This window comes from Salmo salar, chromosome 26, assembly GCF_965601325.2.
Source record: "Salmo salar chromosome 26, fSalSal1, whole genome shotgun sequence".
In the NCBI taxonomy this organism is placed as follows: Eukaryota; Metazoa; Chordata; class Actinopteri; order Salmoniformes; family Salmonidae; genus Salmo; species Salmo salar.
Window position 1 is genome coordinate 1,422,272 of NC_138316.1, and position 24,096 is coordinate 1,446,367.

The 24,096-nt window shown below is 41.3% G+C and overlaps 1 protein-coding gene across 2 annotated transcripts in view; it reads left to right on the forward strand.

Annotated features, from left to right (window-relative positions):
- The window catches only part of c5 (complement C5), a 56,871-nt gene extending 34,711 nt beyond the window's left edge, over nucleotides 1-22,160 (forward strand). For both annotated transcript variants that reach the window (XM_014174798.3, XM_045708901.2), the window contains exons 18-40: nucleotides 2,483-2,567; nucleotides 2,860-2,945; nucleotides 3,465-3,613; nucleotides 3,941-4,177; nucleotides 4,580-4,640; nucleotides 5,672-5,761; nucleotides 6,139-6,351; nucleotides 6,619-6,697; nucleotides 7,083-7,335; nucleotides 7,431-7,602; nucleotides 7,732-7,937; nucleotides 16,777-16,932; nucleotides 17,277-17,339; nucleotides 17,878-17,971; nucleotides 18,284-18,323; nucleotides 18,901-19,003; nucleotides 20,277-20,351; nucleotides 20,531-20,636; nucleotides 20,727-20,813; nucleotides 21,001-21,090; nucleotides 21,269-21,352; nucleotides 21,452-21,590; nucleotides 21,703-22,160. In XM_014174798.3, coding sequence (XP_014030273.3) covers nucleotides 2,483-2,567; nucleotides 2,860-2,945; nucleotides 3,465-3,613; nucleotides 3,941-4,177; nucleotides 4,580-4,640; nucleotides 5,672-5,761; nucleotides 6,139-6,351; nucleotides 6,619-6,697; nucleotides 7,083-7,335; nucleotides 7,431-7,602; nucleotides 7,732-7,937; nucleotides 16,777-16,932; nucleotides 17,277-17,339; nucleotides 17,878-17,971; nucleotides 18,284-18,323; nucleotides 18,901-19,003; nucleotides 20,277-20,351; nucleotides 20,531-20,636; nucleotides 20,727-20,813; nucleotides 21,001-21,090; nucleotides 21,269-21,352; nucleotides 21,452-21,590; nucleotides 21,703-21,835 — 2,801 coding nt within the window. In that variant the 3' untranslated portion in view covers nucleotides 21,836-22,160. The remainder of the gene's footprint in view (nucleotides 1-2,482; nucleotides 2,568-2,859; nucleotides 2,946-3,464; nucleotides 3,614-3,940; nucleotides 4,178-4,579; nucleotides 4,641-5,671; nucleotides 5,762-6,138; nucleotides 6,352-6,618; nucleotides 6,698-7,082; nucleotides 7,336-7,430; nucleotides 7,603-7,731; nucleotides 7,938-16,776; nucleotides 16,933-17,276; nucleotides 17,340-17,877; nucleotides 17,972-18,283; nucleotides 18,324-18,900; nucleotides 19,004-20,276; nucleotides 20,352-20,530; nucleotides 20,637-20,726; nucleotides 20,814-21,000; nucleotides 21,091-21,268; nucleotides 21,353-21,451; nucleotides 21,591-21,702) is intronic.
- Nucleotides 22,161-24,096: the final 1,936 nt, after the last annotated feature.

Here is a 24,096-nt window from a genome sequence, read left to right on the forward strand (position 1 = left end):
AGAAAATGGCCTGTGAATGTTTTGATAGACCTACTGGAGAGCTCCTCCTTTTCTTCACCAATTCAGCATCGTTCACAACCAACGATTTCAAGACTAAAAGTGGTTGATAGTAGTAACAAAAAGTTGTATTAAAAATAAACTTTATCTAGTTCTTGGCCTCTGTATTGTTCACCTAATACCTTTTTTGCACTATTGGTTAGAGCCTGTAAGTAAGAACTAGATAAAGTTTATTTTTAATACAACTTTTTGTCAAAGCATAATTACTTTCTCATTGTTCCTCAACTGCAATGTATGATATACCATTTTCTAGCTCAGAATCTCTACTTTGATCCTATGTAAAAAATGTTGCTAAATAGGACCGAATACAGGTGGTGGGTCACATACAGTACCAGTCAATGGTTTGGACACACCTACTCATTCAAGGGTTTTTCTTTATTTTTACTATTTTCTACATTGTAGAATAATAGTGAAGACATCAAAACTATGAAATGACACATATGGAAACATGTAGTAACCAAATAAGTGTTAAACACCTGTAGTTTTCGGCTTATTGACAAATAAACTTTGATTTGATATATCCTAATCTGACTTTGGTGCATGTCTTGTTGTTCTTCATATTACCGTCTCTGGTAATCACACTATATCAAATAAAATCGAAGTTTATTTGTCACATGCACAGGATACTGAAGGTGTAAACAGTACAGTAAGATGGTTACTTGCATAGTGGAGTCTTTTGTTTAGAAATGTAGCTAGCTAGCAAGCTAAACAGTTAACCATAATCCCGTAAAAAAACAAACTCTGACTGAGAAAAATCGATTTGAATGGTCTTCCAACTTGGAATTCCAACTCGGGAGCTGGGGCTGCTTTCTAGAGCTCCTACACAGATCCTACACAGAACATTAGCTAGCGAGCCAGCCAGCTAACGTTAGCTAGCTAGCTAACAGTACGCTTTAACTTGCAATGAAAACAACTTCCTGACAAAATTTGAAATGTATAATATCTGAAAATGTAGCTGGGCACTTATGGATGAACGCTTCTCCCTCTGTCATGGAAGCCATGGTTTCACTTAGTTTGAAGATATAATCCGTAGACAGGTGTTTTCTACTACAGAATTCTTTCTGTGTTCTCTTTTTGGACTCTCTGCATTTGGCAATCATCTCTCTGCTTCCACTGAGCATTCCACTGATTTCAAAACTCGGTCAACTTCTTCCGTGACAACAATACCGTTTCTTCCCCACCATTGTCATCAGAAGACTACAATGTCTGGTTCAATTAAAATGTTTTTACCTAAATCAGGGATTTCCTCATTGTCTGATTAATTTTCAGTCAGAAAGTCAGCATGGCACGACCAACCTCCAGAAAGTTGTCCATCACAACATTTTCCCACTGAGCTTTGTCGATAGCGCTATTAACCTCAGGGCAGCAATGTTGAGAGCAGTAGCAAAACTTTTTCAGTTATTCATGAAATCTTTAAAAAAAAAGCTGCAGTAGACCGGATTATCCACACATACTTAGCAGTTCACGTTATAGAAGCATTCTCCAAACTCATCTCTCGGCATGTCCAGCCAATCCATTAACTCAGCCAATCATGGCTAGCGGGAAGGTTCCTGTATTTTTCCCTGGCTAAAGCAATTATTTACAGATGGCATACAAATTAAGGCATATGTAAATTCATATGTTCCAGAAGGAATTTCTGCCCAAAAATGTATTTCGATAAAAATAAAAATAAACATTCAAATGCCTCTCCTGGGAAGTAGTGACGTGCGACATACGCATAGTTTCTTGAAACGGGGCACACATTTGATTTGCCCTTGTTTCAATGTTGATAATAAAATTGTATTTTTTAATCAATGTCCTTGTTTCAATGTCATGGTATCAACCTTGAAATAAAATCTGAAGCCACAGTCCAACGATTCCTGCCTGGACATTGACTTCTACTGGTGTATGAGAGGTAATGCACATCAGTGAGAACAAGTCCACCATCCAGATGCCTACCTCTGCCTGTACTCTGCTTAACTTTGGAAACAAACTGTGTACAATTCAGCTGAGCTATCATGTCAACACATTTTGACATTGATCAGCTTCCATACTAATTTGCATAGACTACATAAATAACATTGAATAGTAACTCCTCAAACTTTTCTTGTACAATCTGTATGTGAAAGTAAATTCGGAGTGATTCCATGTCACAATACATTGGCAAATTACGTTGAAACAACATTGATTCAACCAGTGTGTGCCCAATGGGTAGTCCCTGTTGTGGTCCTGTGGATTTTTTGTGGTCCTGTTCTGGTTCACAATGGTCCTGGATGGCAGGGAGCTCCATTGTATCATCAGCAAACTTAATGATGGTGTTGGAGTCATGCAGTCGCAGGTGAACAGGGAGTACAGGAGGGGACTTAGCAGGCACCCCTGAGGGTCCCCCATGTTGAGGGTTAGCATAGTTGTGTTTTAACTTACAATCCCTGCCTTTTCTATGCAGAGATGGCTATTCTCTTTGACCTGATGCCCACTCAGATACGCAGCTACTTCCCAGAGAGCTGGCTATGGGAAGTACAACCAGTCAGGTGAGAAAAACAAAGGTTCTTGGCATAGCATAAAAAAATCTAAACAAACTATAAATGCAATATATCTTCTTACCTGGAAGAGATATTAAATATGGAACCTTAAGGTTGACAATTAATGCAAAGTAAGTTACTTGAGACAAAACTGAAAGACAGATTTATCATGTGTATTCTCTATGTTCATTGACTGTACTGTTATCTAACAGCATCTAAAAGGGGAGTGTGCTAGCCCAGTGGCCCTTGTGTCTTGGTTGACCTGAGGCCAAGTAAGTGTGTTACTGTTGTCATCAACTAGGTCAGGGCAGATGACCTTGAACAGAAATCTCCCAGACTCTCTGACCACTTGGGAGATAAAAGCTGTTGGCGTGTTCAAGAAGGAGGGTAAGTTGGTGAACAAACACTGACGCCTAGCACCACCCACAGGAGAAATTAGGTACATTTACCACAGTCATTCAACACACCAAGCAATCTTAATCTTATTTATTTCTTCATCCATATAATAGCAACTATCTTTGCTGGAGTCCTTAGCCACTGTTCTACACAATCAGTTGTACCCCTTTCCCACATTGTGCCAACATGAACCGTACCATGCAGGCTCTAGTATTTTCTCTACACATTGTCCTTTCCAGCACAGTTCCAGCAACTATGGTAGTTGTCATAGCCGAGGGATGTAGGGTTGCTGTGGGTGATTCAGCACTCCTGATAAATCACAATATATATATTTTTTAAATTGGTCACTAGAGCTTTATCACTCCTGTAGCACTCCTGTATGAGCTACATGGCTCCCCGCTGCCATTTTAGTTGTGTAGCCAGGCCAGCAAAGCTTGGCTCAAAACAGTAGAGTGAATCAACCCTTGGTCACCCCGGTTTTGTTGTTAATGTTTTTCTTATTCTTCCCAGGGAGGTCAGGGATCTGTGTGGCGGACCCCATCAAGGTCTCAGTTACTCAGGCAGTGAGTGTAGATGTGCCCCTGCCCTATTCCATGGTGCGTGGAGAGCAGATCGAGCTGCGAGGCTCCGTCTATAACCAGGCAGAAGACAATATTAAGGTGAAGCCAGTAAAAGAGGTTCTATTGAAATGCATTGAAAATAACAATAAAAAAATACCTGGCATTATTTATGTAATTAGGATTGAGAACATTTATCATATAATGCATATTTTGATGATTTTATGATGTGCTTGAAGTGGAATGAAATAAGGGCCAGTATTACTATTTTTTGTTAAGACAATATTCTATAGAATGTGCCGGTACTCAAGCAGTCAAAAATTGAGTTACTGGTATTCAGTACCGGTGTATACCTGCCCATTTTAAGCACTGATTTACTTACATCTTATTGCTTCCATTCTTCTTTCTGTCTGTATCATCCGTGGCTAGTATTGTGTAACTCTGACCGCTGGGGCAGGGGTGTGCCTCTTCCAAGGAAAACCAACAAAAGATGACGGCATAAAGACTACCAACTGTGACAAGACCACTCTGTTGGAAAGCGGCTCAGTTGGTCTTGTCACCTTCACTCTCATGGCCTTGGAAGTGGGGAGTCACACTCTCACATTCACCTTACGCACTGACAAGCTAAGGTTCAACGACCAAATTGTGAAGACGATCCGTGTAGTGGTAAGCTTATAGGCAACTAGTTCAACTGCTGCTACTTCTGCACTTAACTGTACTAGAATGAGCGTCATCCGCACCATTATACAGTTGCAAACCCTCTGGTATTATTGAGGATATGACAAAACAAAAGGGGTGATGATGATGCAAAATGGAACTGACACAAAATTCATCATCACACTTTTAGATTTTTACTAAGTGCTCTATCTTAAAAACTGATGACATGCAAAAAATGTACTGCATCGAAAAAAAACTATAATATATGTTTTTTCAGTAAATTATCTCTTTAACATCTTTGCAACTACCTAATGAATATTGTGATTACATACACAGTACGTTCAGTATATTATGTACAGTATATGACAGTATGATGTTTTAAAAGCTGTGTATTATCTGTCTTTTTACCAGCCTGAAGGCATCAGGACCGAGGAGCTCAGCGGAGGAAAATTGGACCCACAGGGTCTTTATGGTATGGGCTCAAAGCTATTTCACATTAGTGCTGGGACTCAACATTGGCAGTCTGTGTATTGGACCTGAGTTGTGCATCGTTCTGGTGTGTGGTGAAGAAAAATAACCCTACCACAATATATCCTGCTTCACCAAAAAAACTTTTCCTGTCAACAGAGTTGGCCTCTGTTGACAGGAAAAGGCATATGTATAATCATATGTATAATGCATAATCTGTAGGAACTCTACTTACCAGACGTAAAGTGAAATGTATCCCTCGCTAACAACTCAACAACAGAATCCAACTTTTGTCCGAACCTCCATATGGTTGAGTTTGTGGTACTTCACGTGAAGTACATGGTGTAATGTTTAACTCAGCAGGAATATGATGTGGTTCGGACAAAAGTTGGACACATTTCACTTTAGACTGTAAGTAGAGTTCCTAGAGATTATACATATGCCTTTGTAGACAGGATTTCTTTGGGTGGTTAAGCCGGCTATATTGTGGTTGGGTTATTTTCCATTGCCACCCACCAGAAAGATGCACAACTCAGGGAGTTCAACCAATACACAGACTCCCGATGTTGTGTCCCAAAGCTATTGCAGATATACAGTACATAATATCTTTCTTAGTATACTCTCCAAACCTCTGTCATGGTTCTGCCTGCTTAATCTCTATCTCTATCACAGACGGCTAGTGGCACCGTAATTGTGGAGGACAGGCTCACATTAATGGCTGGAACGGAATAAATGTAATGGTATCGAGCACTTCACACACATGGTTTCCATGTGTTTGATTCCATTCCATTTACTCCATTCCAGCCATTATTATGAGCCGTCCTCCCCTCACCAGCCTTCTGTGGATCATCATTCCTAAACAATAAATATGCCCTCTGTAATGCTGGGCTGTCTTTTCTTGGAAAAACAAAACAAATTGATGAACAAAGCATTCCATTGGATGCATATGTTCCACACATAGACATTCAAATTGTTGACCATTGTTGATATAATTTCTCCTAACTGCTGATGTATGTTCTGTGTTGTGTGTATCAGGCCCCGCCAGCAGAAAGGTAGAACTCAGTAATAGCATTCCTTCACAACTGGTGCCTAAGACCTCTGTGGAACGTCTCCTTACTATTAATGGTATTTTATTCTATTCCATTGTAATGATATGGTATGCTATAGAGGTTGCACTGTGATATCTATTTGTTTCCTCAAATGTGGCAGAACTTCAACAGCAGAAATTATACAAATGTGTATAATTTCTGAAACTGTACAATATCAAATTATTGATCATGTCTTTAAGTTCATATCAATAAGTTGTGCCGTATGATTTGTGAATTGCACCCAGTTGCTCTTTATTTAGCCTAAAATAATTGTAGAAATCGTAATCTCATAGCTTAATCTTACCTCATTATCGTAATCTTTGTTATTGTGTCTAATTGTTATCACTCCTTCCTTTTCCTCCCTCTCCATCTTGCATTTAAATGAGCCTGTATCCTCCTCACCACATCTTTTAGGTGAGATTTTGGGAGAGGTACTGGCTATCTTGAACAACCCCGATGGCCTGCGCCAGCTTGTCAACCTACCCAGTGGCTCTGCTGAGGGCGAGATCATGAGAGTCCTCCCCATCTACTTTGTCTACCACTACCTGGAGACCACGAGCCGTTGGAACATCATGGGCCTAGAGGAACACAACAGTCCCCTGGAGCTTAAGAGGAAGATCAGAGAGGGTGGGAGATTTACTCTTTTTTTTTTGTAACACTTATTGTTTCTCTAAAATACAAATGTGAACACATTACATTAATTATCCTGCTCTACAGGAACATGTTGTTTAGAATCCCTTGCTCCTTTGTTTGCTAAGTCCTCCTTGCAAAAAAGTTTCCTAACTTCAACATTTGGTAAAACAAAGGTTAAATAAAATTGTAATCTTTTTGTTTCATGAGATTTGAATTGGTGTTGCTCAATTGTGTTTCTTTTTGTTGTTCTGTGTCATTAAGGCATCACAAGCATCCTCTCTTTTAAGAGGCCTCGTGAATTTAGTTTCAGCATGTGGAAAGACAAGGAGGCTAGTACATGGTGAGTCTGCTGCTTGGTATAGGGTTGAACAGACAGAGCCTGGTCCCATACTGTGTGCTGTAGCCAACTTCCCTATCATTGTCATGCCACAGCCCAATTCGGATAGTTTTTTCACTAATTGGTCTTTTGAGCAGATCTGCTCTGAAAAAATATCTAATGTGATTGGTCAAAGTCCAATTTGTGGGAAACATTTAAGAATTGGGCTGCCTGTGTAAATGTAGCCAAACAATGATGTTTTGTCATCTTTCTGTTGTCCTTCTTGCTGCCAGTCAGCATATATATACAGTACATACAGTATGGGTCAGCAACTAGGCTAGAGGAAACTCAGGGCGCTGTCTCATGCACCTCACCTTGTTGTGTTGTTGTGTGACCGACTCTCCTGTAGGTTAACAGCTCTTGTGGTGAAGACTTTGGGACAGGTAGACAAATACGTCAAAGTAGACGGTGACATGCTGTCTAACTCCATCTTCTGGCTAATCAACAAGGCTCAAAATGAGGATGGTTCCTTCCGTGAATTCTCCACCTCTCCCAGAGTACAGGCTGCCAGTGTAGATCCCGTGGATCAATCAGTCTTCTTCACATCCTTCGTCATGATTGGAATCAAGACTGCCATGGCGGTGGAAAAGTGTGGCTTGCTGGTGAGGCTATAGCAAATGTGGAAGTAGGCTATCAAATATAGGCTCTAATATTTCCAGTACCATGTGGTAACCTAGACTTGTGTGATTATCCTCAGGAGTTTAGTCAGGCTCTGAAACGTGCTGCAGGCTACATCTCTGATCATGCTCCCCGGGTGAAAAGCCTGTATGCGAAAGCTGTGGCTGCCTATGCTCTCACACTGGACGACAGGGACAGCATGCAATCCGTGATCCTGTATGATAGCCTTGAGAAGCAAGCCAGGGAAAAAGGTACAAAGTGGTGTGGAATCTGAGGCGAAGATTACTGGATACAATTTAGAATTCAATGTAGAACATACTGTAGCTCCAAATTATCAGTATAATCTTGTGATGTCTGTACTCTTGTGTCTTCTTGTGAAGGAAACCCAGTTGAATATCGCTACTGGCATGAGATAGATGCCAGTCTGAACCCGCTAAAGCCTGACAAGGTATCGGCCCAGACCGTGGAGACCACCTCCTACGTCCTACTCACAGGCTTGATCAAAGCCAAACACAACTACGCCCTGCCCATCATCAACTGGCTGACCCAGGACCAGCGCTATGGAGGGGGCTTTCACTCAACTCAGGTTCCATAGCAATACTAACACTGGTATCAGATAGTATTTCATTTACTTTCATATTCTTTGAGCATTGGATTGAGCCTGCCTGAACAAAATGCAAAATGGGCAGGGATTGAACGTTAGGGACTATTTCATTGGTTACAGTGCGCCAGACCGGCTCAATCAAGCGCAGTTAAAGTTTTTGAAATAAATCAAAATAGGCCTACTATTTGAACCCAGGTCTCAATATACTTAACAGTTGTTTTTTAATGTGTCATTTAGGACATTTTGTACATAGTCCCCCCATTTTAGGGGACCAAAACTGTTGGCATTAATTAACTTATATGTTTATTAAAGTAGTCCAAAGTTTAGTATTTGTCCCATATTCCTAGCACGCAATGATTACATCAAGCTTGTGAGTCTTCAAACTTGTTAGATGCATTTGCTGTTTGTTTTGTTTGTGTTTCAGATTATTATGTTCCCAATAGAAATTAATGGTAAATAATGTATTGTGTCATTTTGGAGCTACTTTTATTGTAAATAAGAATATAATATGTTTCTAACATGAATGTGGATGGTACCATGATTATAGATAATCCTGACTGAATCGTGAATAATGATGGAGAAAGTTAGAGGCATAAATATCATACCCCCCCCAAAAAAATGCTAACCTCCCCTGTTTCTGTAATGGTGAGAGGTTAGCATGTCTTGGGTGTATAATATTTGTGTGTCTGTAACTTCTCACTCATCATTAAAAGTCAGACGCTTGATGTAATCATTGCGTGCCAGGAATATGGGACCAAATACTCAACTTTTGACTACTTTAATAAACATATAAGTTAATTAGTTCCTACTTTAGATCTAAATGCATATTCCCATGAAGCATATTCCCAATCATTTGATTGGCAGGCATTTGATTGGCAGGCATGCAGTTTGGACATTTCACCGGTAAAACGTGAACAATTATCATTCACGATTGACAGTGATGATGGCTTATTTTGAAATGAGGTATTCCTAACTTGGTGTTTGATGGTATATTGAGACAATATGTGTGGGTGTCGGGAGACGTTGCAATTGGAAGATATATTTTATGCATAGGCCTATTCTACAATGATATTCACAACCCAGTATCACAGGTTATTGTGAAAAAGATACAAATTGCTTATTGGAAATTCGTGACAGGCACACGAAAAAGTTGATTTTGTTCATGTCCAGTACACGATTTTGTGTACAGTGCCTTTCAATCATAGATAAAGACAGTAGGTTACTTAAGACAGAAACGATAGGAGGGAGACTGTTCGGGAGGATGGGTTGGCGTATAACGCAAACATCAAACAACCCGAAGGTTGCGTGTTTGAATCTCATCACGGACAACTTTAGCATTTGAGCTAATTCGCAACTTTGCAATTACTTTTTAGCCAGCATGTTACCTAACCTTAACCCCTAACCCCTAGCCAAGCTAGCCTCCTAGCTAGCCTAGCTAACGTTAGCCACCTTGCTAGCCTAGCTAATGTTAGCCACATCAAATTGGAATTCGTGTAATGTACACAAATGCGTTATGAAGAAAGAAAATAATTTAATACACACAAAAACTTTTCAAATAAGTAATTTGTGTCTATTTCACAATAAACTGTAATAGTGTGTTGGATATTCTGTCGGTACTAACTTTAATTGAGAAATTATGTATATATTTTTTTTGTTCTCTCACCTAAAAACATTGCAGTACACCACTGTTGGCATTGTTGACTTCGATTTTCATAATAGCAAGCTAGGAATTAGCTAACCTAGCAAGCTTGATGGTTATTTGAGTCAGCTGTGTAGTGCTAGGGAAAAAAACAAAATGTGCATCCATAGGGGGACCCAGGCCCGAGTTTGGAAAACCCTGTTCTAGAGGACTGACATGAGCATAATGCTGCCCATTTCCGCATCAATTTAGCGGAATGTGTAGGAACTAGAACGTTTCAGTGATATTTCTGCTGTGCACAGCCTTGACAGATCCCATGGGATGATGCCGTGCACTCTACGCTGATAAGCTTATTCTTTGCCATGTTATAGCCCTATTGCACAGGTATTACTAGAGACGTTAGTTATCTAATTATTATCCAAGCATGTGCACTATTCCAGAGGACGATTCACACAGGATTCGTTTTTCCAAACTCCCCCCGTAATTCAATTTTTTTTCAAATTTAATTGACTCCTATGACGGAAGCCTGGAGGTTTTACTCTAGGCATGAAGATATTTCAAAGTCATGTCTAAAAGGTTACTCTGATGAACTCGTGCTTGGCTGCCAAATGTATAGGTGTCCCCCAAATATTTAAAGTGAACTTGCAGGGATGCCCTGCTTTGCGATCTATTGCCTAGGACAGGGCTCTACAACCCTGTTCGTGGAGAGATACCATCCTGTAGGTTTTCACTCCAACCCTAATCTAGCTGGTTGATAAAATGAATCAGGTTATTTACAACTGGGCTTGGAGCGAAAACCTACATGAAGGTAACTCTCCAGGAACAGGGTTGGAGAGCCCTGACCTAGGACATCAACAGCCAATTAAACTGATGCATTTGGTAATGTTCAACTTCAATTCACTGGCACTATAAGGAAAACTTAGCCATACTCATTGATAGCCTAATATATACTTTCATATACTTTTGGTGAATTTATGAGGCATTGCAAGACAAGACATTGTGAGATGCAGATTACCAAGATATAGCCTATGAACACGGTTCCAACTGTCTGCCTGCCCTGATTATCTCTCTCCCTCCCTGGCTAGCCTGATCTTTCTCTTCGCTATGAAAAATGAGTGTCTGGTCTTTGGTCTGTTGAGTGTAGAATAGCTCAGCCTACTCATTGACAGCCCCTACTTTAGTGAACTTGCGCGAGGCATTGCGGTGACTACACCGCTCGCGTGTGTGAGCGTTGCAAAATAAATTTAGAAATCTATGTTATTCAATTATTGCACCCACACTGCTCGTGCGCGCCAACTAGCGTCTGCGATCGCTCTGCAAGTCCTGCCTCTCCCATCTCCTCATTGGTATATAGAAGCAGGTACCCATGTGCCATCTCCTCCATGTTATACCCACGTGGGTGACTGAAAGACGAACGAGGTCAGTAGCGGTAATGCACCTAATTTATGAAAGTTGCCAATCGCAATATAAAGTCAAGAGAAGAAAAAGCCTGGAAGGAAAATAGATGACTAGAAACGATTCGGTTGAGCATTTTATGTGTGGATTAATTGGCGAAGTAGAGGACCTTGTGAATTTCAGGTAAAATAACAACTCAATGTTTATACCCCAGGACAAATTAGCTAGCAACAGCAAGCTAGCTAAATAGGACAAATTAGCTAGCAAGTGCAAGCTAACTAGCTAAATTTCCATAAATGTTTAATGCTTTTGACCTGTCCCCAAATTAATATAATTGGTTCAGAGTTTGTTTTGATATTTTAACCTGCGTGTCATGAAAGAGTTTGGTGTGGGGGGACAAAATAAATGTATGCACGATGGCGCATGCGCGCAGCCAGTTTGGGTTCCGTAGAAATTGAGAGATACAGCATTGCCAAAGCCTATACTGTCATGTATTGATGTGACGTACTGATATATGACGTCACCTCATCAGTAGAGGAATGTGGGGCTTGTTACACGGACAATGATGAAGTAAAGACATGTTGAAGTTTACCTCTGAGTTTGGTTGATTTAATTCAGTATAATATCTTAACTTAGCACAAGTTTTAAGTATAGGGTTAAACAATGCCGAAGATGATAGCGTTTGAAAACTATAGTTAAATCTGAAAAGTGAGTTAGCGTAATCAAGATGGAAAACAATCTGCCGAAGTTTGACTGCTACAGTGAGCCTGCTACGCTAGGTCCACGCTGGACCAGGTGGTTGATGGCGTTTGAGCTGTTCGCGGATGGTGAAGGATTAATACTATCCAGTGAAGTTGATGCGGTTACAAAACAATGGAGGAGAGCTTTGATCTACATCATGCTGGGACAGCTGTGCAGGACATTTTCTCCACACTCGCAGACACTGGAGAACCAACAGAATACGTCAGGGCTGTGGCTGCGTTAAATGCATACTTTGTGCCACAGGTAAACACAGCGTTTGCGAGACAGACATTTTAACAACTAATGAGACAGTGGGTGTTAAGAGACATGCCAGGCATATTCACCTATAGCAAATTAACTGTGTGTAATCAGACAATTAGTCCTAAGGGGAACACATTGTTTTTGCCACATGCACTTAAAGCGAGGGTTCTAGCCTTAGCTCACAAGGGACATTTGGGCATTGTAAGCACAAAACAACATCTCAGGAGTAAAGTTTGGTGGCTGGGCAAAGACAAGGATGCAGAGAGGCACGTCAAGTCATGCCATGGTTGTCTGATTGTAGCACAACCAGATGTGCCAGAACCACTGAGACCCACAGCTTTGCCTGATGGGCCATGGCAGGACATCACCACTGACCTATTGGGTTCACTACCAACAAGACACTCAATACTTGTAGTTGTAGACTATTACAGCAGATATTATGAAAATGATATCATGCAATCTACTACCGCAGAAAAGGTGATTGATAGTCTGGAGACTATTTTCAGTCATCATGGTCTACCATTAACAATCTGATCTGATTTTGGCCCACAGTACATGTTATCCCAGTTCCAGAACTTCTGCCAGGAAAATAGGATACAGCATGAAAAAACGATGCCAAAATGGGCACAGGTAAATGCTGAAGTGGAGTGGCAAAATGCCTCCTTCATGAAATGAATTTGCATTGCACAAGCTGAGGGGCTGGACTGGAAGCAGGAGCTATGCAAGTACGTCACAGTCTACAGGTCCATTGATCGCTATTACCACGGGCAGGAGCCCAGCTGAGCTCCTTTTCTAAAGGAAAATGAGGTGGAAGCTTCAGGATATAGCTACACCACAGTGACCTGGAGTCATAGGAATATGATGCTCAGCAGAAAGGGAAATCCAAGATCTATGCAGACAACCGTCGCAGAGCCAAACACTCTGACGTGGACATCGGAGACCAGGTTCTCCTAAAACAGGACAAAACACACAAGTTCACAACAACCATCAAAAAGATACCACACACTGTGATCAATGAAGAGGGAAACAATGTGATTGTTCAATCTCCAACCAGGACCAGGTATTCAAGGAATACAACATTTGTAAAGAGGTATACAATTGAGGAGCCAGATCCACAACCAAAGGACATCACACAACTGAAAGAGACTGTGGAACAGAGTCCTACTCTGAGACATTACATAGAGTCCAACCAGACTATCTGTGAGGGATCACCACAAAGACCACTGACACCCAAGCCAGTCAGGCCTCACAGACAAATTAAACTGCCACAGAAGTTAACAAACTTTGTCATAAAATAATTATCCTGTACTGCAAGGGGTAAAGAAAACTAGAATAAACTGAAAAATGACAAGTACAAAGAACTAATGCGAAGACTTTGAATGTTTGTTATGTTGTGAAAAAGGTGCAGAATGTTTAGTTACAGTAAGAAAAATAATAATAATACTGTTTTGTTTTGCTTAGAAGTAAGCTTAAAAAGGAAAGTCCATTAGGAGAACAGTTATAATAAGACATTGAACATATTTCAGTTGTTTATTGGTAAAAACAAAGGTTGCTATATAGGTAAAGAACTAGTGTTGTTGTGTATGTCAAGTTGACATTGAAGTTCATGTCCAAGTAAAGGAGGGATGTCGTGTATTGATGTGACGTACTGATATATGACGTCACCACATCAGTAAAGGAATGTGGGACTTGTTACACGGACAATGATGGAGTAAAGACATGTTGAAGTTTACCTCTGAGTCTGGTTGATTTAACTCAGTATAATATCTTAATTTAGCACAAGTTGTAAGTATAGGATTAAACACATACATATTTTGATTACGGAATAACTAAACTGCAGGACTGTTTTGCTAGCACAGATTCTTCCAATGGCATTGAGGAGAACACCACATCAGTCACTGGCTTCATCAATAAGTGCATCGATGACATTGTCCCCACAGTGACTGTACGTACATATCCCAACCAGAAGCCATAGATAACAGGCAACATCCGCACTGAGCTAAAGGGAGGATACCTAGTCAGTCACACAACTGAAATGTGTCTTCCCACATTCAACCCAACCCCTCTGGATCAGAGAGGTACGGGGGCTGCCTTAATCAACATCCACAGTGCCTGGGGAACAGGGGGTTAACTGCCTTGCTCAGGGGCAGAATGACAGATTTTTACCATGTCAGCTCAGGGATTTGATTCAGCAACTTTTCGGATACTGGCCCAACGCTCTAACCACTAGGCTACCGTAGAACTGCCGCTTTCAAGGAGCGGGACTCTAACCCCGAAGCTTATAAGAAATCCCGCTATACCCTCCGACGAACAATCAAATAGGCAAAGCGTCAATACAGGACTTAGATCGAATCGTACTACACTGGCTCCGATGATCGTCAGATGTAACAGGGCTTGCAAACTATTACAGACTGCAAAGGGAAGCACAGCTGAGAGCTGCCCAGTGACACACGCCTACCAGACGAGCTAAATAACTTCTACGCTCGCTTCGAGGCAAGTAACACTGAAACATGCATGAAAGCATCAGCTGTTCCAGACAACTGTGTGACCACGCTCTCCGCAGCCGATGTAAGTTAGACCTTTAAACAGGTCAACATTCACAAGGCCGCAGGGCCAGACGGATTACCAGGACGTGTACTCCGAGCATGTGCTGACCAACTGGCAAGTGTCTTCACTGACCTTTTCAACCTCTTCCTGTCTGGGTCTGTAATACCAACAGGTTTCAAGCAGACCACCGTAGTCCCTGTGCCCAAGAACACAAAGGCACCCTGCCTAAATGACTACAGAAGCGTAGCACTCACGTCTGTAGCCATGAAGTGCTTTGAAAGGCTGGTCATAGCTCACATCAACACCACTATCCCAGAAACCCAAGATCCACTCCAATTTGCATACCGCCCCAACAGATCCACAGATGATGCAATCTCGATTGCACTCCACACTGCCCTTTCCCACCTGGACAAAAGAAACACCTATGTGAGAATGCTATTCATTGACTACAGCTCAGCGTTCAACACCATAGTGCCCTCAAAGCTCATCACTAAGCTAAGGACCCTGGGACTAAACATCTCCCTCTGCAATTGGATCCTGGACATCCTGATGGGCCGCCCCCAGGTGGTAAGGGTCGGTAACAACACATCCGCCACGCTGATCCTCAACACGGGGGCCCCTCAGGGGGGCGTGCTCAGTCCCCTCCTGTACTCCCTGTTCACTCATGACTGCACGGCCAAGCACGACTCCAACACCATCATTAAGTTTGCCGATGACACAACAGTGGCTGACCTGATCACCGACAATGATGAGACAGCCTATAGGGAGGAGGTCAGAGACCTGACCGTGTGGTGCAAATATAACAACCTCTCCCTCAACGTGATCAAGACAACGTTGATGATTGTGGACTACAGGAAAAAGACAACCGAGCACGCCCCCATTCTCATTGACGGAGCTGTAGTGGAGCAGGTTGAGAGCTTCAAGTTCCTTGGCGTCCACATCACCAACAAACTAACATGGTCCAAGCACACCAAGACAATTGTGAAGAGGTCACAACAAAACCTATTCCCCCTCCGGAGACTGAAAAGATTTGTCATGGGTCCTCAGATCCTCAAAAGGTTTTACAGCTGCAACATCGAGAGCATCCTGACTGGTTGCATCACTGCCTGGTATGGCATCTGCTCGGCCTCCGACCGCAAGACACTACAGAGGGTAGTGCGTATGGCCCAGTACATCACTGGGGCCAAGCTTCCTGTCATCCAGGACCTCTATACCAAGCGGTGTCAGAGGAAATCCCTAAAAATTGTCAGACTCCAGCCACCCTAGTCATAGACTGTTTTCTCTGCTACCGCATGGCAAGCGGTACCAGAGCACCAAGTCTAGGTCAAAGAGGCTTCTAAACAGCTTCTACCCCCAAGCCATAAGAGTCCTGAACATCTAATCAAATGGCTACCCAGATTATTTGCATTGCCCCCCCCCCCCCTTCTACGCTGCTGCTACTCTCTGTTATATATGCATAGTCATTTTAATAACTCTACCTACATGTACATATTACCTCAATTACCTCAACTAACCGATCCCCCCGCACATTGACTCTGTACCGGTACACACTGTATATAGCCTCGCCATTGTTATTTTACTGCTGCTGTTTAATTATTTGTTACGTTTATTTTTGTATTTTTCTACTTATCTATTTTTTACTTAACACATTTTTCTTCTTAACTTCTTAAAGCATTGTTGGTTAAGGGCTTGTAAGTAAGCATTTCACTGTAAGGTCAACACCTGTTGTATTCGGCGCATGTGACAAGTAAAATTTGATTTGATTTGGATGCACGGTTCTGACTGACTGCCTGGTGGCCGGCATGCCTGGCTGTGCCCCTCCCCTCTCTCCCTCCCTGTTTGCGTTCTCAGAAGTAGCCTATGGCAACTAGCTAGTTTCCTCCATTGCAAAAATACTGAATCTTAGGACTCGATTCCTAGCGGAATAGGGGCTTGACACACAGAAATGGGAGTTGAGGAATGGACTCCCCACAACTAGTCATGGCACATACCTTCCACTTTGTTCAATAATTTCCATAACACATAGCCCCTTGTTGATTATCCCGTACATAATATATGCCATTTAGCAGACGCTTTTATCCAAAGCGACTTACAGTCATGCACATATTTTAACATATGTCCCAGGAATCAAACCCACTATTCTGATGTTGCAAGTGCATGCTCTACCAGCTGAGCTACAGAAGACAGAGGACCACCTACACCTTCTTCATCACACTACTATATGTCATCTCTACTCAGGACACTATTCTCACCCTGGAGGCTCTGACTGAGTACAGCAAAGTGGTCAAATATACCAAGCTGGATCTGTTGATCGAGGCGTCCTACATAAAGACGAGGGAACAACTGGGGAAAATCGTGCTCACCCAGAAGAAACCTGTGGGCAAACCAATTGAGGTAAGGGCTTACCTCCACCCTCACACGCTGTGTGACCCAAAATGTACACACTGCCTGCAAAAGGACCACTTCTGCTCAATGAGACCATCTTTTCCTTGGGTTTTCCTGTGACTAGGATGTATCGGGTCAATGATATTTGCAGTATAACCTGATCATGATCTCAATCATTTATGTACTGATGTAGTTTCTTCAGCATCTACCCCTATGGCACATTTCATACTGATCTTTGCTAAATAAACCCTGAAGTTGCAGTACAGACTATATATTATATCTCTCATGTGCTGTGTTTGTATGTTTCCTTGCTATTTTCTGTCTCCCATCTAATTCATGTCTCATTTTAACAGGTGACTGAGGATAAAGATGTCAGAGTGTCCACAGGCTTTGGTACAGGAGTCTCCGTTGTCCAGGTAAGTTCCATCCATCCTCTGTTGCGTTACTCAATGTCCTTCTAAACAGAAGTTGATTATGGGCTCCCGAGTGGCGCAGCAGTTTAAGGCACTGCATTTCAGTGCAAGAGGTGTCACTACAGTCCCTGGTTTGATTCCAGGCTGTATCACATCCGGCTGTGATTGGGAGTCCCATAGGGCGGGGCACAATTGGCCCAGCGTCGGCCAACCTACACTGTGAATGTTTAAATGCTGTATTCAATATAGACAAGAAAAATACAATAATTTGTGTTACTAGTTTAAGCACACTATGTTTGTCTATTGTGATGAAGATCAGATCAAATGTTATGACCAATTCATGTGTAAATCCAGGTAATTCCAAAGGGTTCACATACTTTATCTTGCCACTGTACATTTAAGTAATGATTTACATATACCCATTAATTATTGAAGAATTTATTTTATGCCTCATGAGCTTAGTTCAACTGTCATACCCAATTGTTGTTTCAACTCTAGATTGCCCCTTTAAACAATATGCTCAATTCTTATCTGACAACAGATGAAAACTGTTTATTATAAAACAACAGAGACCAACAAAAACTGCAAATTTGACATTTCCATTGAAGTGCATCATCCTAACAAAAAGTCCAAAGGTATGACAGTGTATCAATGTCTGTAAACTTACTACAACCATTTCTCTCACAATAAATATGGAAACAAATATACAGTACCACTCAAAAGTTTGGACACACCTACTCATTCAAGGGTTTTCTTTATTTGAACTATTTTGATTTGTTTAACACTTTTTTGTTACTACATGATTCCATATGTGTTATTTCATAGTTTTGATGTCTTCATTATTATTCTACAATGTAGAAAATAGTACAAATAAAGAAAAGCACTGGAATGAGTAGGTGTGTCCAAACGTTTGAATGGTACTGTAGCTTTAATTTCTACTTCACCAGATACAATGCTGCATTCTTCTCGAATTGTCGCATGTGCAAAGTGAGTAAAATATTTGGTGTTTTGTTTTATTAATCGAATAAAGAAAATGAGCTGGCGCACACTCAGAGGAAATTATTTTATGGAGAGTTGCTGACTGATGGAGAATAAACTATAAGCTATGAAATAAATAGTCACACACTCTATATCTTAGTTCACAGTCATTTATTGAGTAAATCATCATTGTTTTATTTGTATTTGTATGCCAAAGCAGCAGCTACTCTTCCTGAGGTCCAGCAAAATTAAGGCAGTTTATACAATTTAAAACATTACAATACATTCACAGATTTCACAACACAATGTGTGCTTTCATGCCCCTACTCCACCACTACCACATATGTACAGTACTAAATCCATGTGTATGCATAGCGTGTGTGTATGCGTGTGTATGCGTGTGTCTGTGCCAATGTTTGTGTTGCTTCACAGTCCCCGCTGTTCCATAAGGTGTTTTTTAAATCTGTTTTAATGTAATTAAAATACAAAGAAAACCTAATGCCACCACTGTAAAGATAATGTGCATTTCTGTATAGTAAAATATACTTCACAGAACAGTGCTTATATTTTCTCATATGTTTTAAAGATATAAACCCCCTCCAAACGAGGCATTCACTGACTCCAGCCACACAGTCATGGAAATCCAACTACCCACTGGGGTGCAACCTTTCCAAGAAGATCTGAATATGGTAATTAACATATTCATGTTTTCCAGTTTCCCCTAAATCTACACTGAACAAGTGTTGGTTCCATGTTTCATGAGCTGAAATAAAAGATCCCAGAAATGTTCCATATGCACAAAACATGTATTTCTCTCCTATTTTGTGCACAAATTTGTTTACATCCCTGTTAGTTAGCATTTTTCCTTTACCAAGATAATCCATCCACCTGACAGGTGTGGCATATCAAGAAGCTGATTAAACAGCATGATCATTACACAGGTGCACCAATAAAAGACCACTCTAAAATGTGCCACAGATGTCTCAAGTTTTGAGGGAGCGTGCAATTAGCATGCTGACTGCAGGATTGTCCACCAGAGCGGTTGCCAGAAAATGTAATGTTCATTTCTCTACCATAAGCCGCCTTCATTGTCGTTTTAGAGAATTTGGCAGTACGTCCAAACAGCCCAGGACCTCCACATCCGGCTACTTCACCTGCGGGATCATCTGAGACCAGCCAGCTGATGAAACTGTGGGTTTTGACAACCAAAGAATGTCTACATAAATTGTCAGAAACCGTTTCAGGGAAGCTCATCTGCATTCTCGTCGTCCTCACCAGGGTCTTGACCTGACTGCAGTTTTCTATGGACAAACACAGTTGCATTTTATCGATGGCAATTTGAATTCACAGAGATACCGTGACGAGATCCGAAGCCTATTGTTGTGCCATTCATCCGCCGCCATCACCTCATGTTTCAACATGATAATGCACGGCCCCATGTCGCAAGGATCTGTACACAATTCCTGGAAGCTGAAAATGTCCCAGTTCTTCCATGGCCTGCATATTCACCAGACATGTCACCAATTGAGCATGTTTGGGATGCTCTGGATCTACGTGTACGACAGCACGTTCCAGTTCCCACCAATATCCAGAAACTTTGCACAGCCATTAAAGAGGAGTTGGACAACATTCTACAGGCCACAATCAACAGCCTGATCAACTCTATGCGAAGGAGATGTAGCGCTGCATGAGGCAAATGGTGGTCACACCTAGATACTGACTGGTTTTCTGATCCACGCCACAATCTTTTTTTTTAAAGATATCTGTGACCAACAGATGCATATCTGTATTCCCAGTCATGTGAAATCCATACATTAGGGCCTAATTAATTTATTTCAATTGAGAGATTTCCTTATATGAACTGTAACTCAGTAAAATCCATATTTTTGTTCAGTGTATTTGTACACTGTTCCACATGAATGACATGGCCTGTTTTCAGTTGTGTGATCAATTCCCTCACAGTTTCGGGATGGACTGGAATCTGTGATATCTGACTACAAGATCACAGGAGACAAGGTTGTGCTTCAGCTGGACTCAGTAAGTTCCACTTATCTTCTCTTCTGCTATTGGAACATGTTGGTTTAGGTGTGGACATTCAAATGAATCATATAATGTAGTCCTATACTGTAGTTTAAATTTGTCCTAATACTGTAGTCCTATACTTTTGTTCAATTGAGTCATATAATGTTAACACTGTCATTGCCTTCACACTACAGGTCCCCACTGACCAATTCGTCTGTGTGGGATTCCGTATAAAAGAACTCTTCCGAGTTGGCATGGTCAGTGCATCCTTGTTTAAAATCTACGAGTACAATGATCAAGGTACAGTATGGCGGAAAACAAAACCCACAAACGAATATACCACAGGAAGTTTGACCAACCTAAAAATAATCCTTCTCTATTGCTCCACAGAGAGCCAATGTTCCAAGCTCTACTCCCCGCCTATTGAAACCAAGCTACTACGGCTTTGTGTAGAGGAACAGTGCCACTGCATGGCAGGTAAGTCATATGGGCTCAGAGGACAGTGGTGGTTGCGAGTAAATTATAAGCATTGAAGATGTATGGAGGGTGGAACGTGAGTGGGTTTGGAGAAAACTGGTCGGTCATTTGTTCAAGTTGATGTAAATTATGGGTGATTACTTTGTTTATTTTTATTTGTGACTGCAATCTGTTGCTGTGATGATAGCGGAATGCTGCAACTTCAAATCAGAGATGGATCCCAGCATCACTGCTGAGGAAAGAAGACAAGCTACCTGCCGTGACAATATTAAATATGGTAAGATGATACTTTGTTAGAACTGTTACCACCTCATCAGTAAAAATTGTCTCCAATGCCCAATTGATTTATTGAAGAAATTTCACATTTGTAGGCAGTCTTTTTGGTATGATGAGCTTATTCTATTTGTTTCGTTTAGGAGGCCTTGCATATGATATGTTTGCGTCTTTTCTCACAGCTTTCAAGGTAAAAATCAAATCCATTGTGGAAGAAGGTGATTTTATTACTTATGTGGCAAATGTGGAGGATCCCTTCAAAAGGGGTAAGTCTATCTCCTATAAAAAACTTTTTAAAGTGAAGAAATATATATTTACAATTGTATGATATGTTTAACTTTATTCCTGTTTTGTGTAAATGACAGGGTTGGACAATGTCAATATCAACACAGAGGTGGAATTTGTCAAAAAGGCCAGTTGCAGTTCTGTGGATATGAAGATTAGTGGGCAGTACCTGATCATGGGTGCAGACAGCATGCAGATACGAGTTGGCAGAAGTTATAAGTGAGTGTGTGCATTGGTCTTTATTTTAGATTACAAAAAAATTATAAAACTTGGCTACTGACTATAACCACGTCTTTTTTGATTCAGGTCTGACCCTAACCCTATGTTTCAGGTATAGATACCCTTTGGATTCCCAGGCTACAGTTGAGATGTGGCCAACTGAATGTGAGGGAAGTCCCGCCTGCACTAAATATGTAGACATTCTGAATGATTATGCAGAACGTGTTCTGTTTGAAGGCTGTTAAAGGGGCACTTCACCCTTTTTCACCCAAATTCATAATCTCCAGCACCAACCCCAAAAAACGTCAGGTTTCTAAGTTCAGGAGACACTGATGACATAATCTGGTGTGCATCACGTGACAACTATGAGCAGGCAAAGATTACTTTACAAAGGTTTAGACACATTTAGGCATTTTTTGTTTATAGCAGCTAAATATAAAAGGAAACAGCAAGATACTAACTCAGGAAGACACAACATAATTTTATGATACGGTGTTTTTAGGATTATTGTGAATACATAAAGGTGCCATAGGTCTCATTCATTTTGTACAAATAAACAGATGATATGGATTTCATGTGTTGTGTGTCAGTAGCGGTGTGTGGGTAACATCATCAGGGATGCCAAGCCAGGGAAAAAAATAGATATTACAACCTATGTGTTGTGATAATTGCATTGTTTGCTCTATAACCTGTTAGTTCATAAACTGTACCTTGACACCGAGATATAGGCTTAAGGCCGAGACAATAAGAAGACACATTAGCTACATGTTGACCTTTCTATCCTTTCAGGCCAGGGGCATAATATATGAATTTATGGTTGGATCAGAATCGATGTTATAATCATTGGCCAGTACGGAGAATTAAGTAAAACCACAAGTCCAAATCCCTATCTCCATCTGTGGCTAATTTAGGAAAGGGACAATTTTAGTTAGCTAGCTAGCCACCGGAGGACGACGACACAACGAGATGCAACAATTCAAGTTTTCTGTCAATGATGTTTGGCTTCTGATGTGATGTGATTGGTGTGAAGCCAAAACCAAACTGGTTTCCCTTGACACTTTTTTTTGGTGTGCCAGGACCATTTACAGCTGAGCTCACTCAGTTTAGCTCAACGCTAATTGGCTATAAAATATATATATCAAGGGAGGCCAAATGCTCGATGGCGTCCCTTGCATTCAGTGCTACGGGCAACAACGTCATACTCCTTTTGACCAGACAGCATCAGTTAGATGGGCTACACATGTTGAGACCAAGGGGCGCTGTTTCGTTCGCTCGGATGCTTTCTCCAGTGAGATACATTCCGCCTCTTGCGCATTTTTGGAAGGGGGGGTTGGGGTGGAGATCCTGACTTCCCTTGGCATCCATGAATACACACCACTGTGTGTGTGTGTGTTTGCGCGTGTTTAAATCAGAGGATGAGTACAAGTACAATACCATACTATCCAATGCAATACACTACAAATGTTGTCTACCTTTCAACCAATTCATTGGTCACAATCAATATCAGGCATGACATTTAACTACATACTAATTGTTCATACTACTTTAATACATTGACTTAGATGGGGAATTGATCACAAAATGTTGCTAGTTGTTTGCAGTGTGTAAAATCACTGAACTTTCCCTTAAGTGTATCACAGAATAAGAAATGCTATGCAATAGGTTTTGTTAGGGTTGATGAGTGTATTAACATGGTGAGTAAATATCAAATGTAGATACCTTAAAAGCAAAAGTAAAACCTCTTCTGAGTTCCAAAATTACATATGAAATCTAATATAAAAAAATGTTCATGATGGACTTTTGTAAATTCATTATTATACACCAAAGTGACTTGCAATAAGTACACTGCTCAAAAAAATAAAGGGAACACTTAAACAACACATCCTAGATCTGAATGAAAGAAATAATCTTATTAAATACTTTTTTCTTTACATAGTTGAATGTGCTGACAACAAAATCACACAAAGATAATCAATGGAAATCCAATTTATCAACCCATGGAGGTCTGGATTTGGAGTCACACTCAAAATTAAAGTGGAAAACCACACTACAGGCTGATCCAACTTTGATGTAATGTCCTTAAAACAAGTCAAAATGAGGCTCAGTAGTGTGTGTGGCCTCCACGTGCCTGTATGACCTCCCTACAACGCCTGGGCATGCTCCTGATGAGGTGGCGGATGGTCTCCTGAGGGATCTCCTCCCAGACCTGGACTAAAGCATCCGCCAACTCCTGGACAGTCTGTGGTGTGTCAGTCCATAGCATCAATGCCTTCCTCTTGCAGGAACTGCTGACACACTCCAGCCACATGGGGTCTAGCATTGTCTTGCATTAGGAGGAACCCAGGGCCAACCGCACCAGCATATGTTCTCACAAGGGGTCTGAGGATCTCATCTCGGTACCTAATGGCAGTCAGGCTACCTCTGGCGAGCACATGGAGGGCTGTGCGGCCCCCCAAAGAAATGCCACCCCACACCATGACTGACCCACCGCCAAACCGGTCCTGCT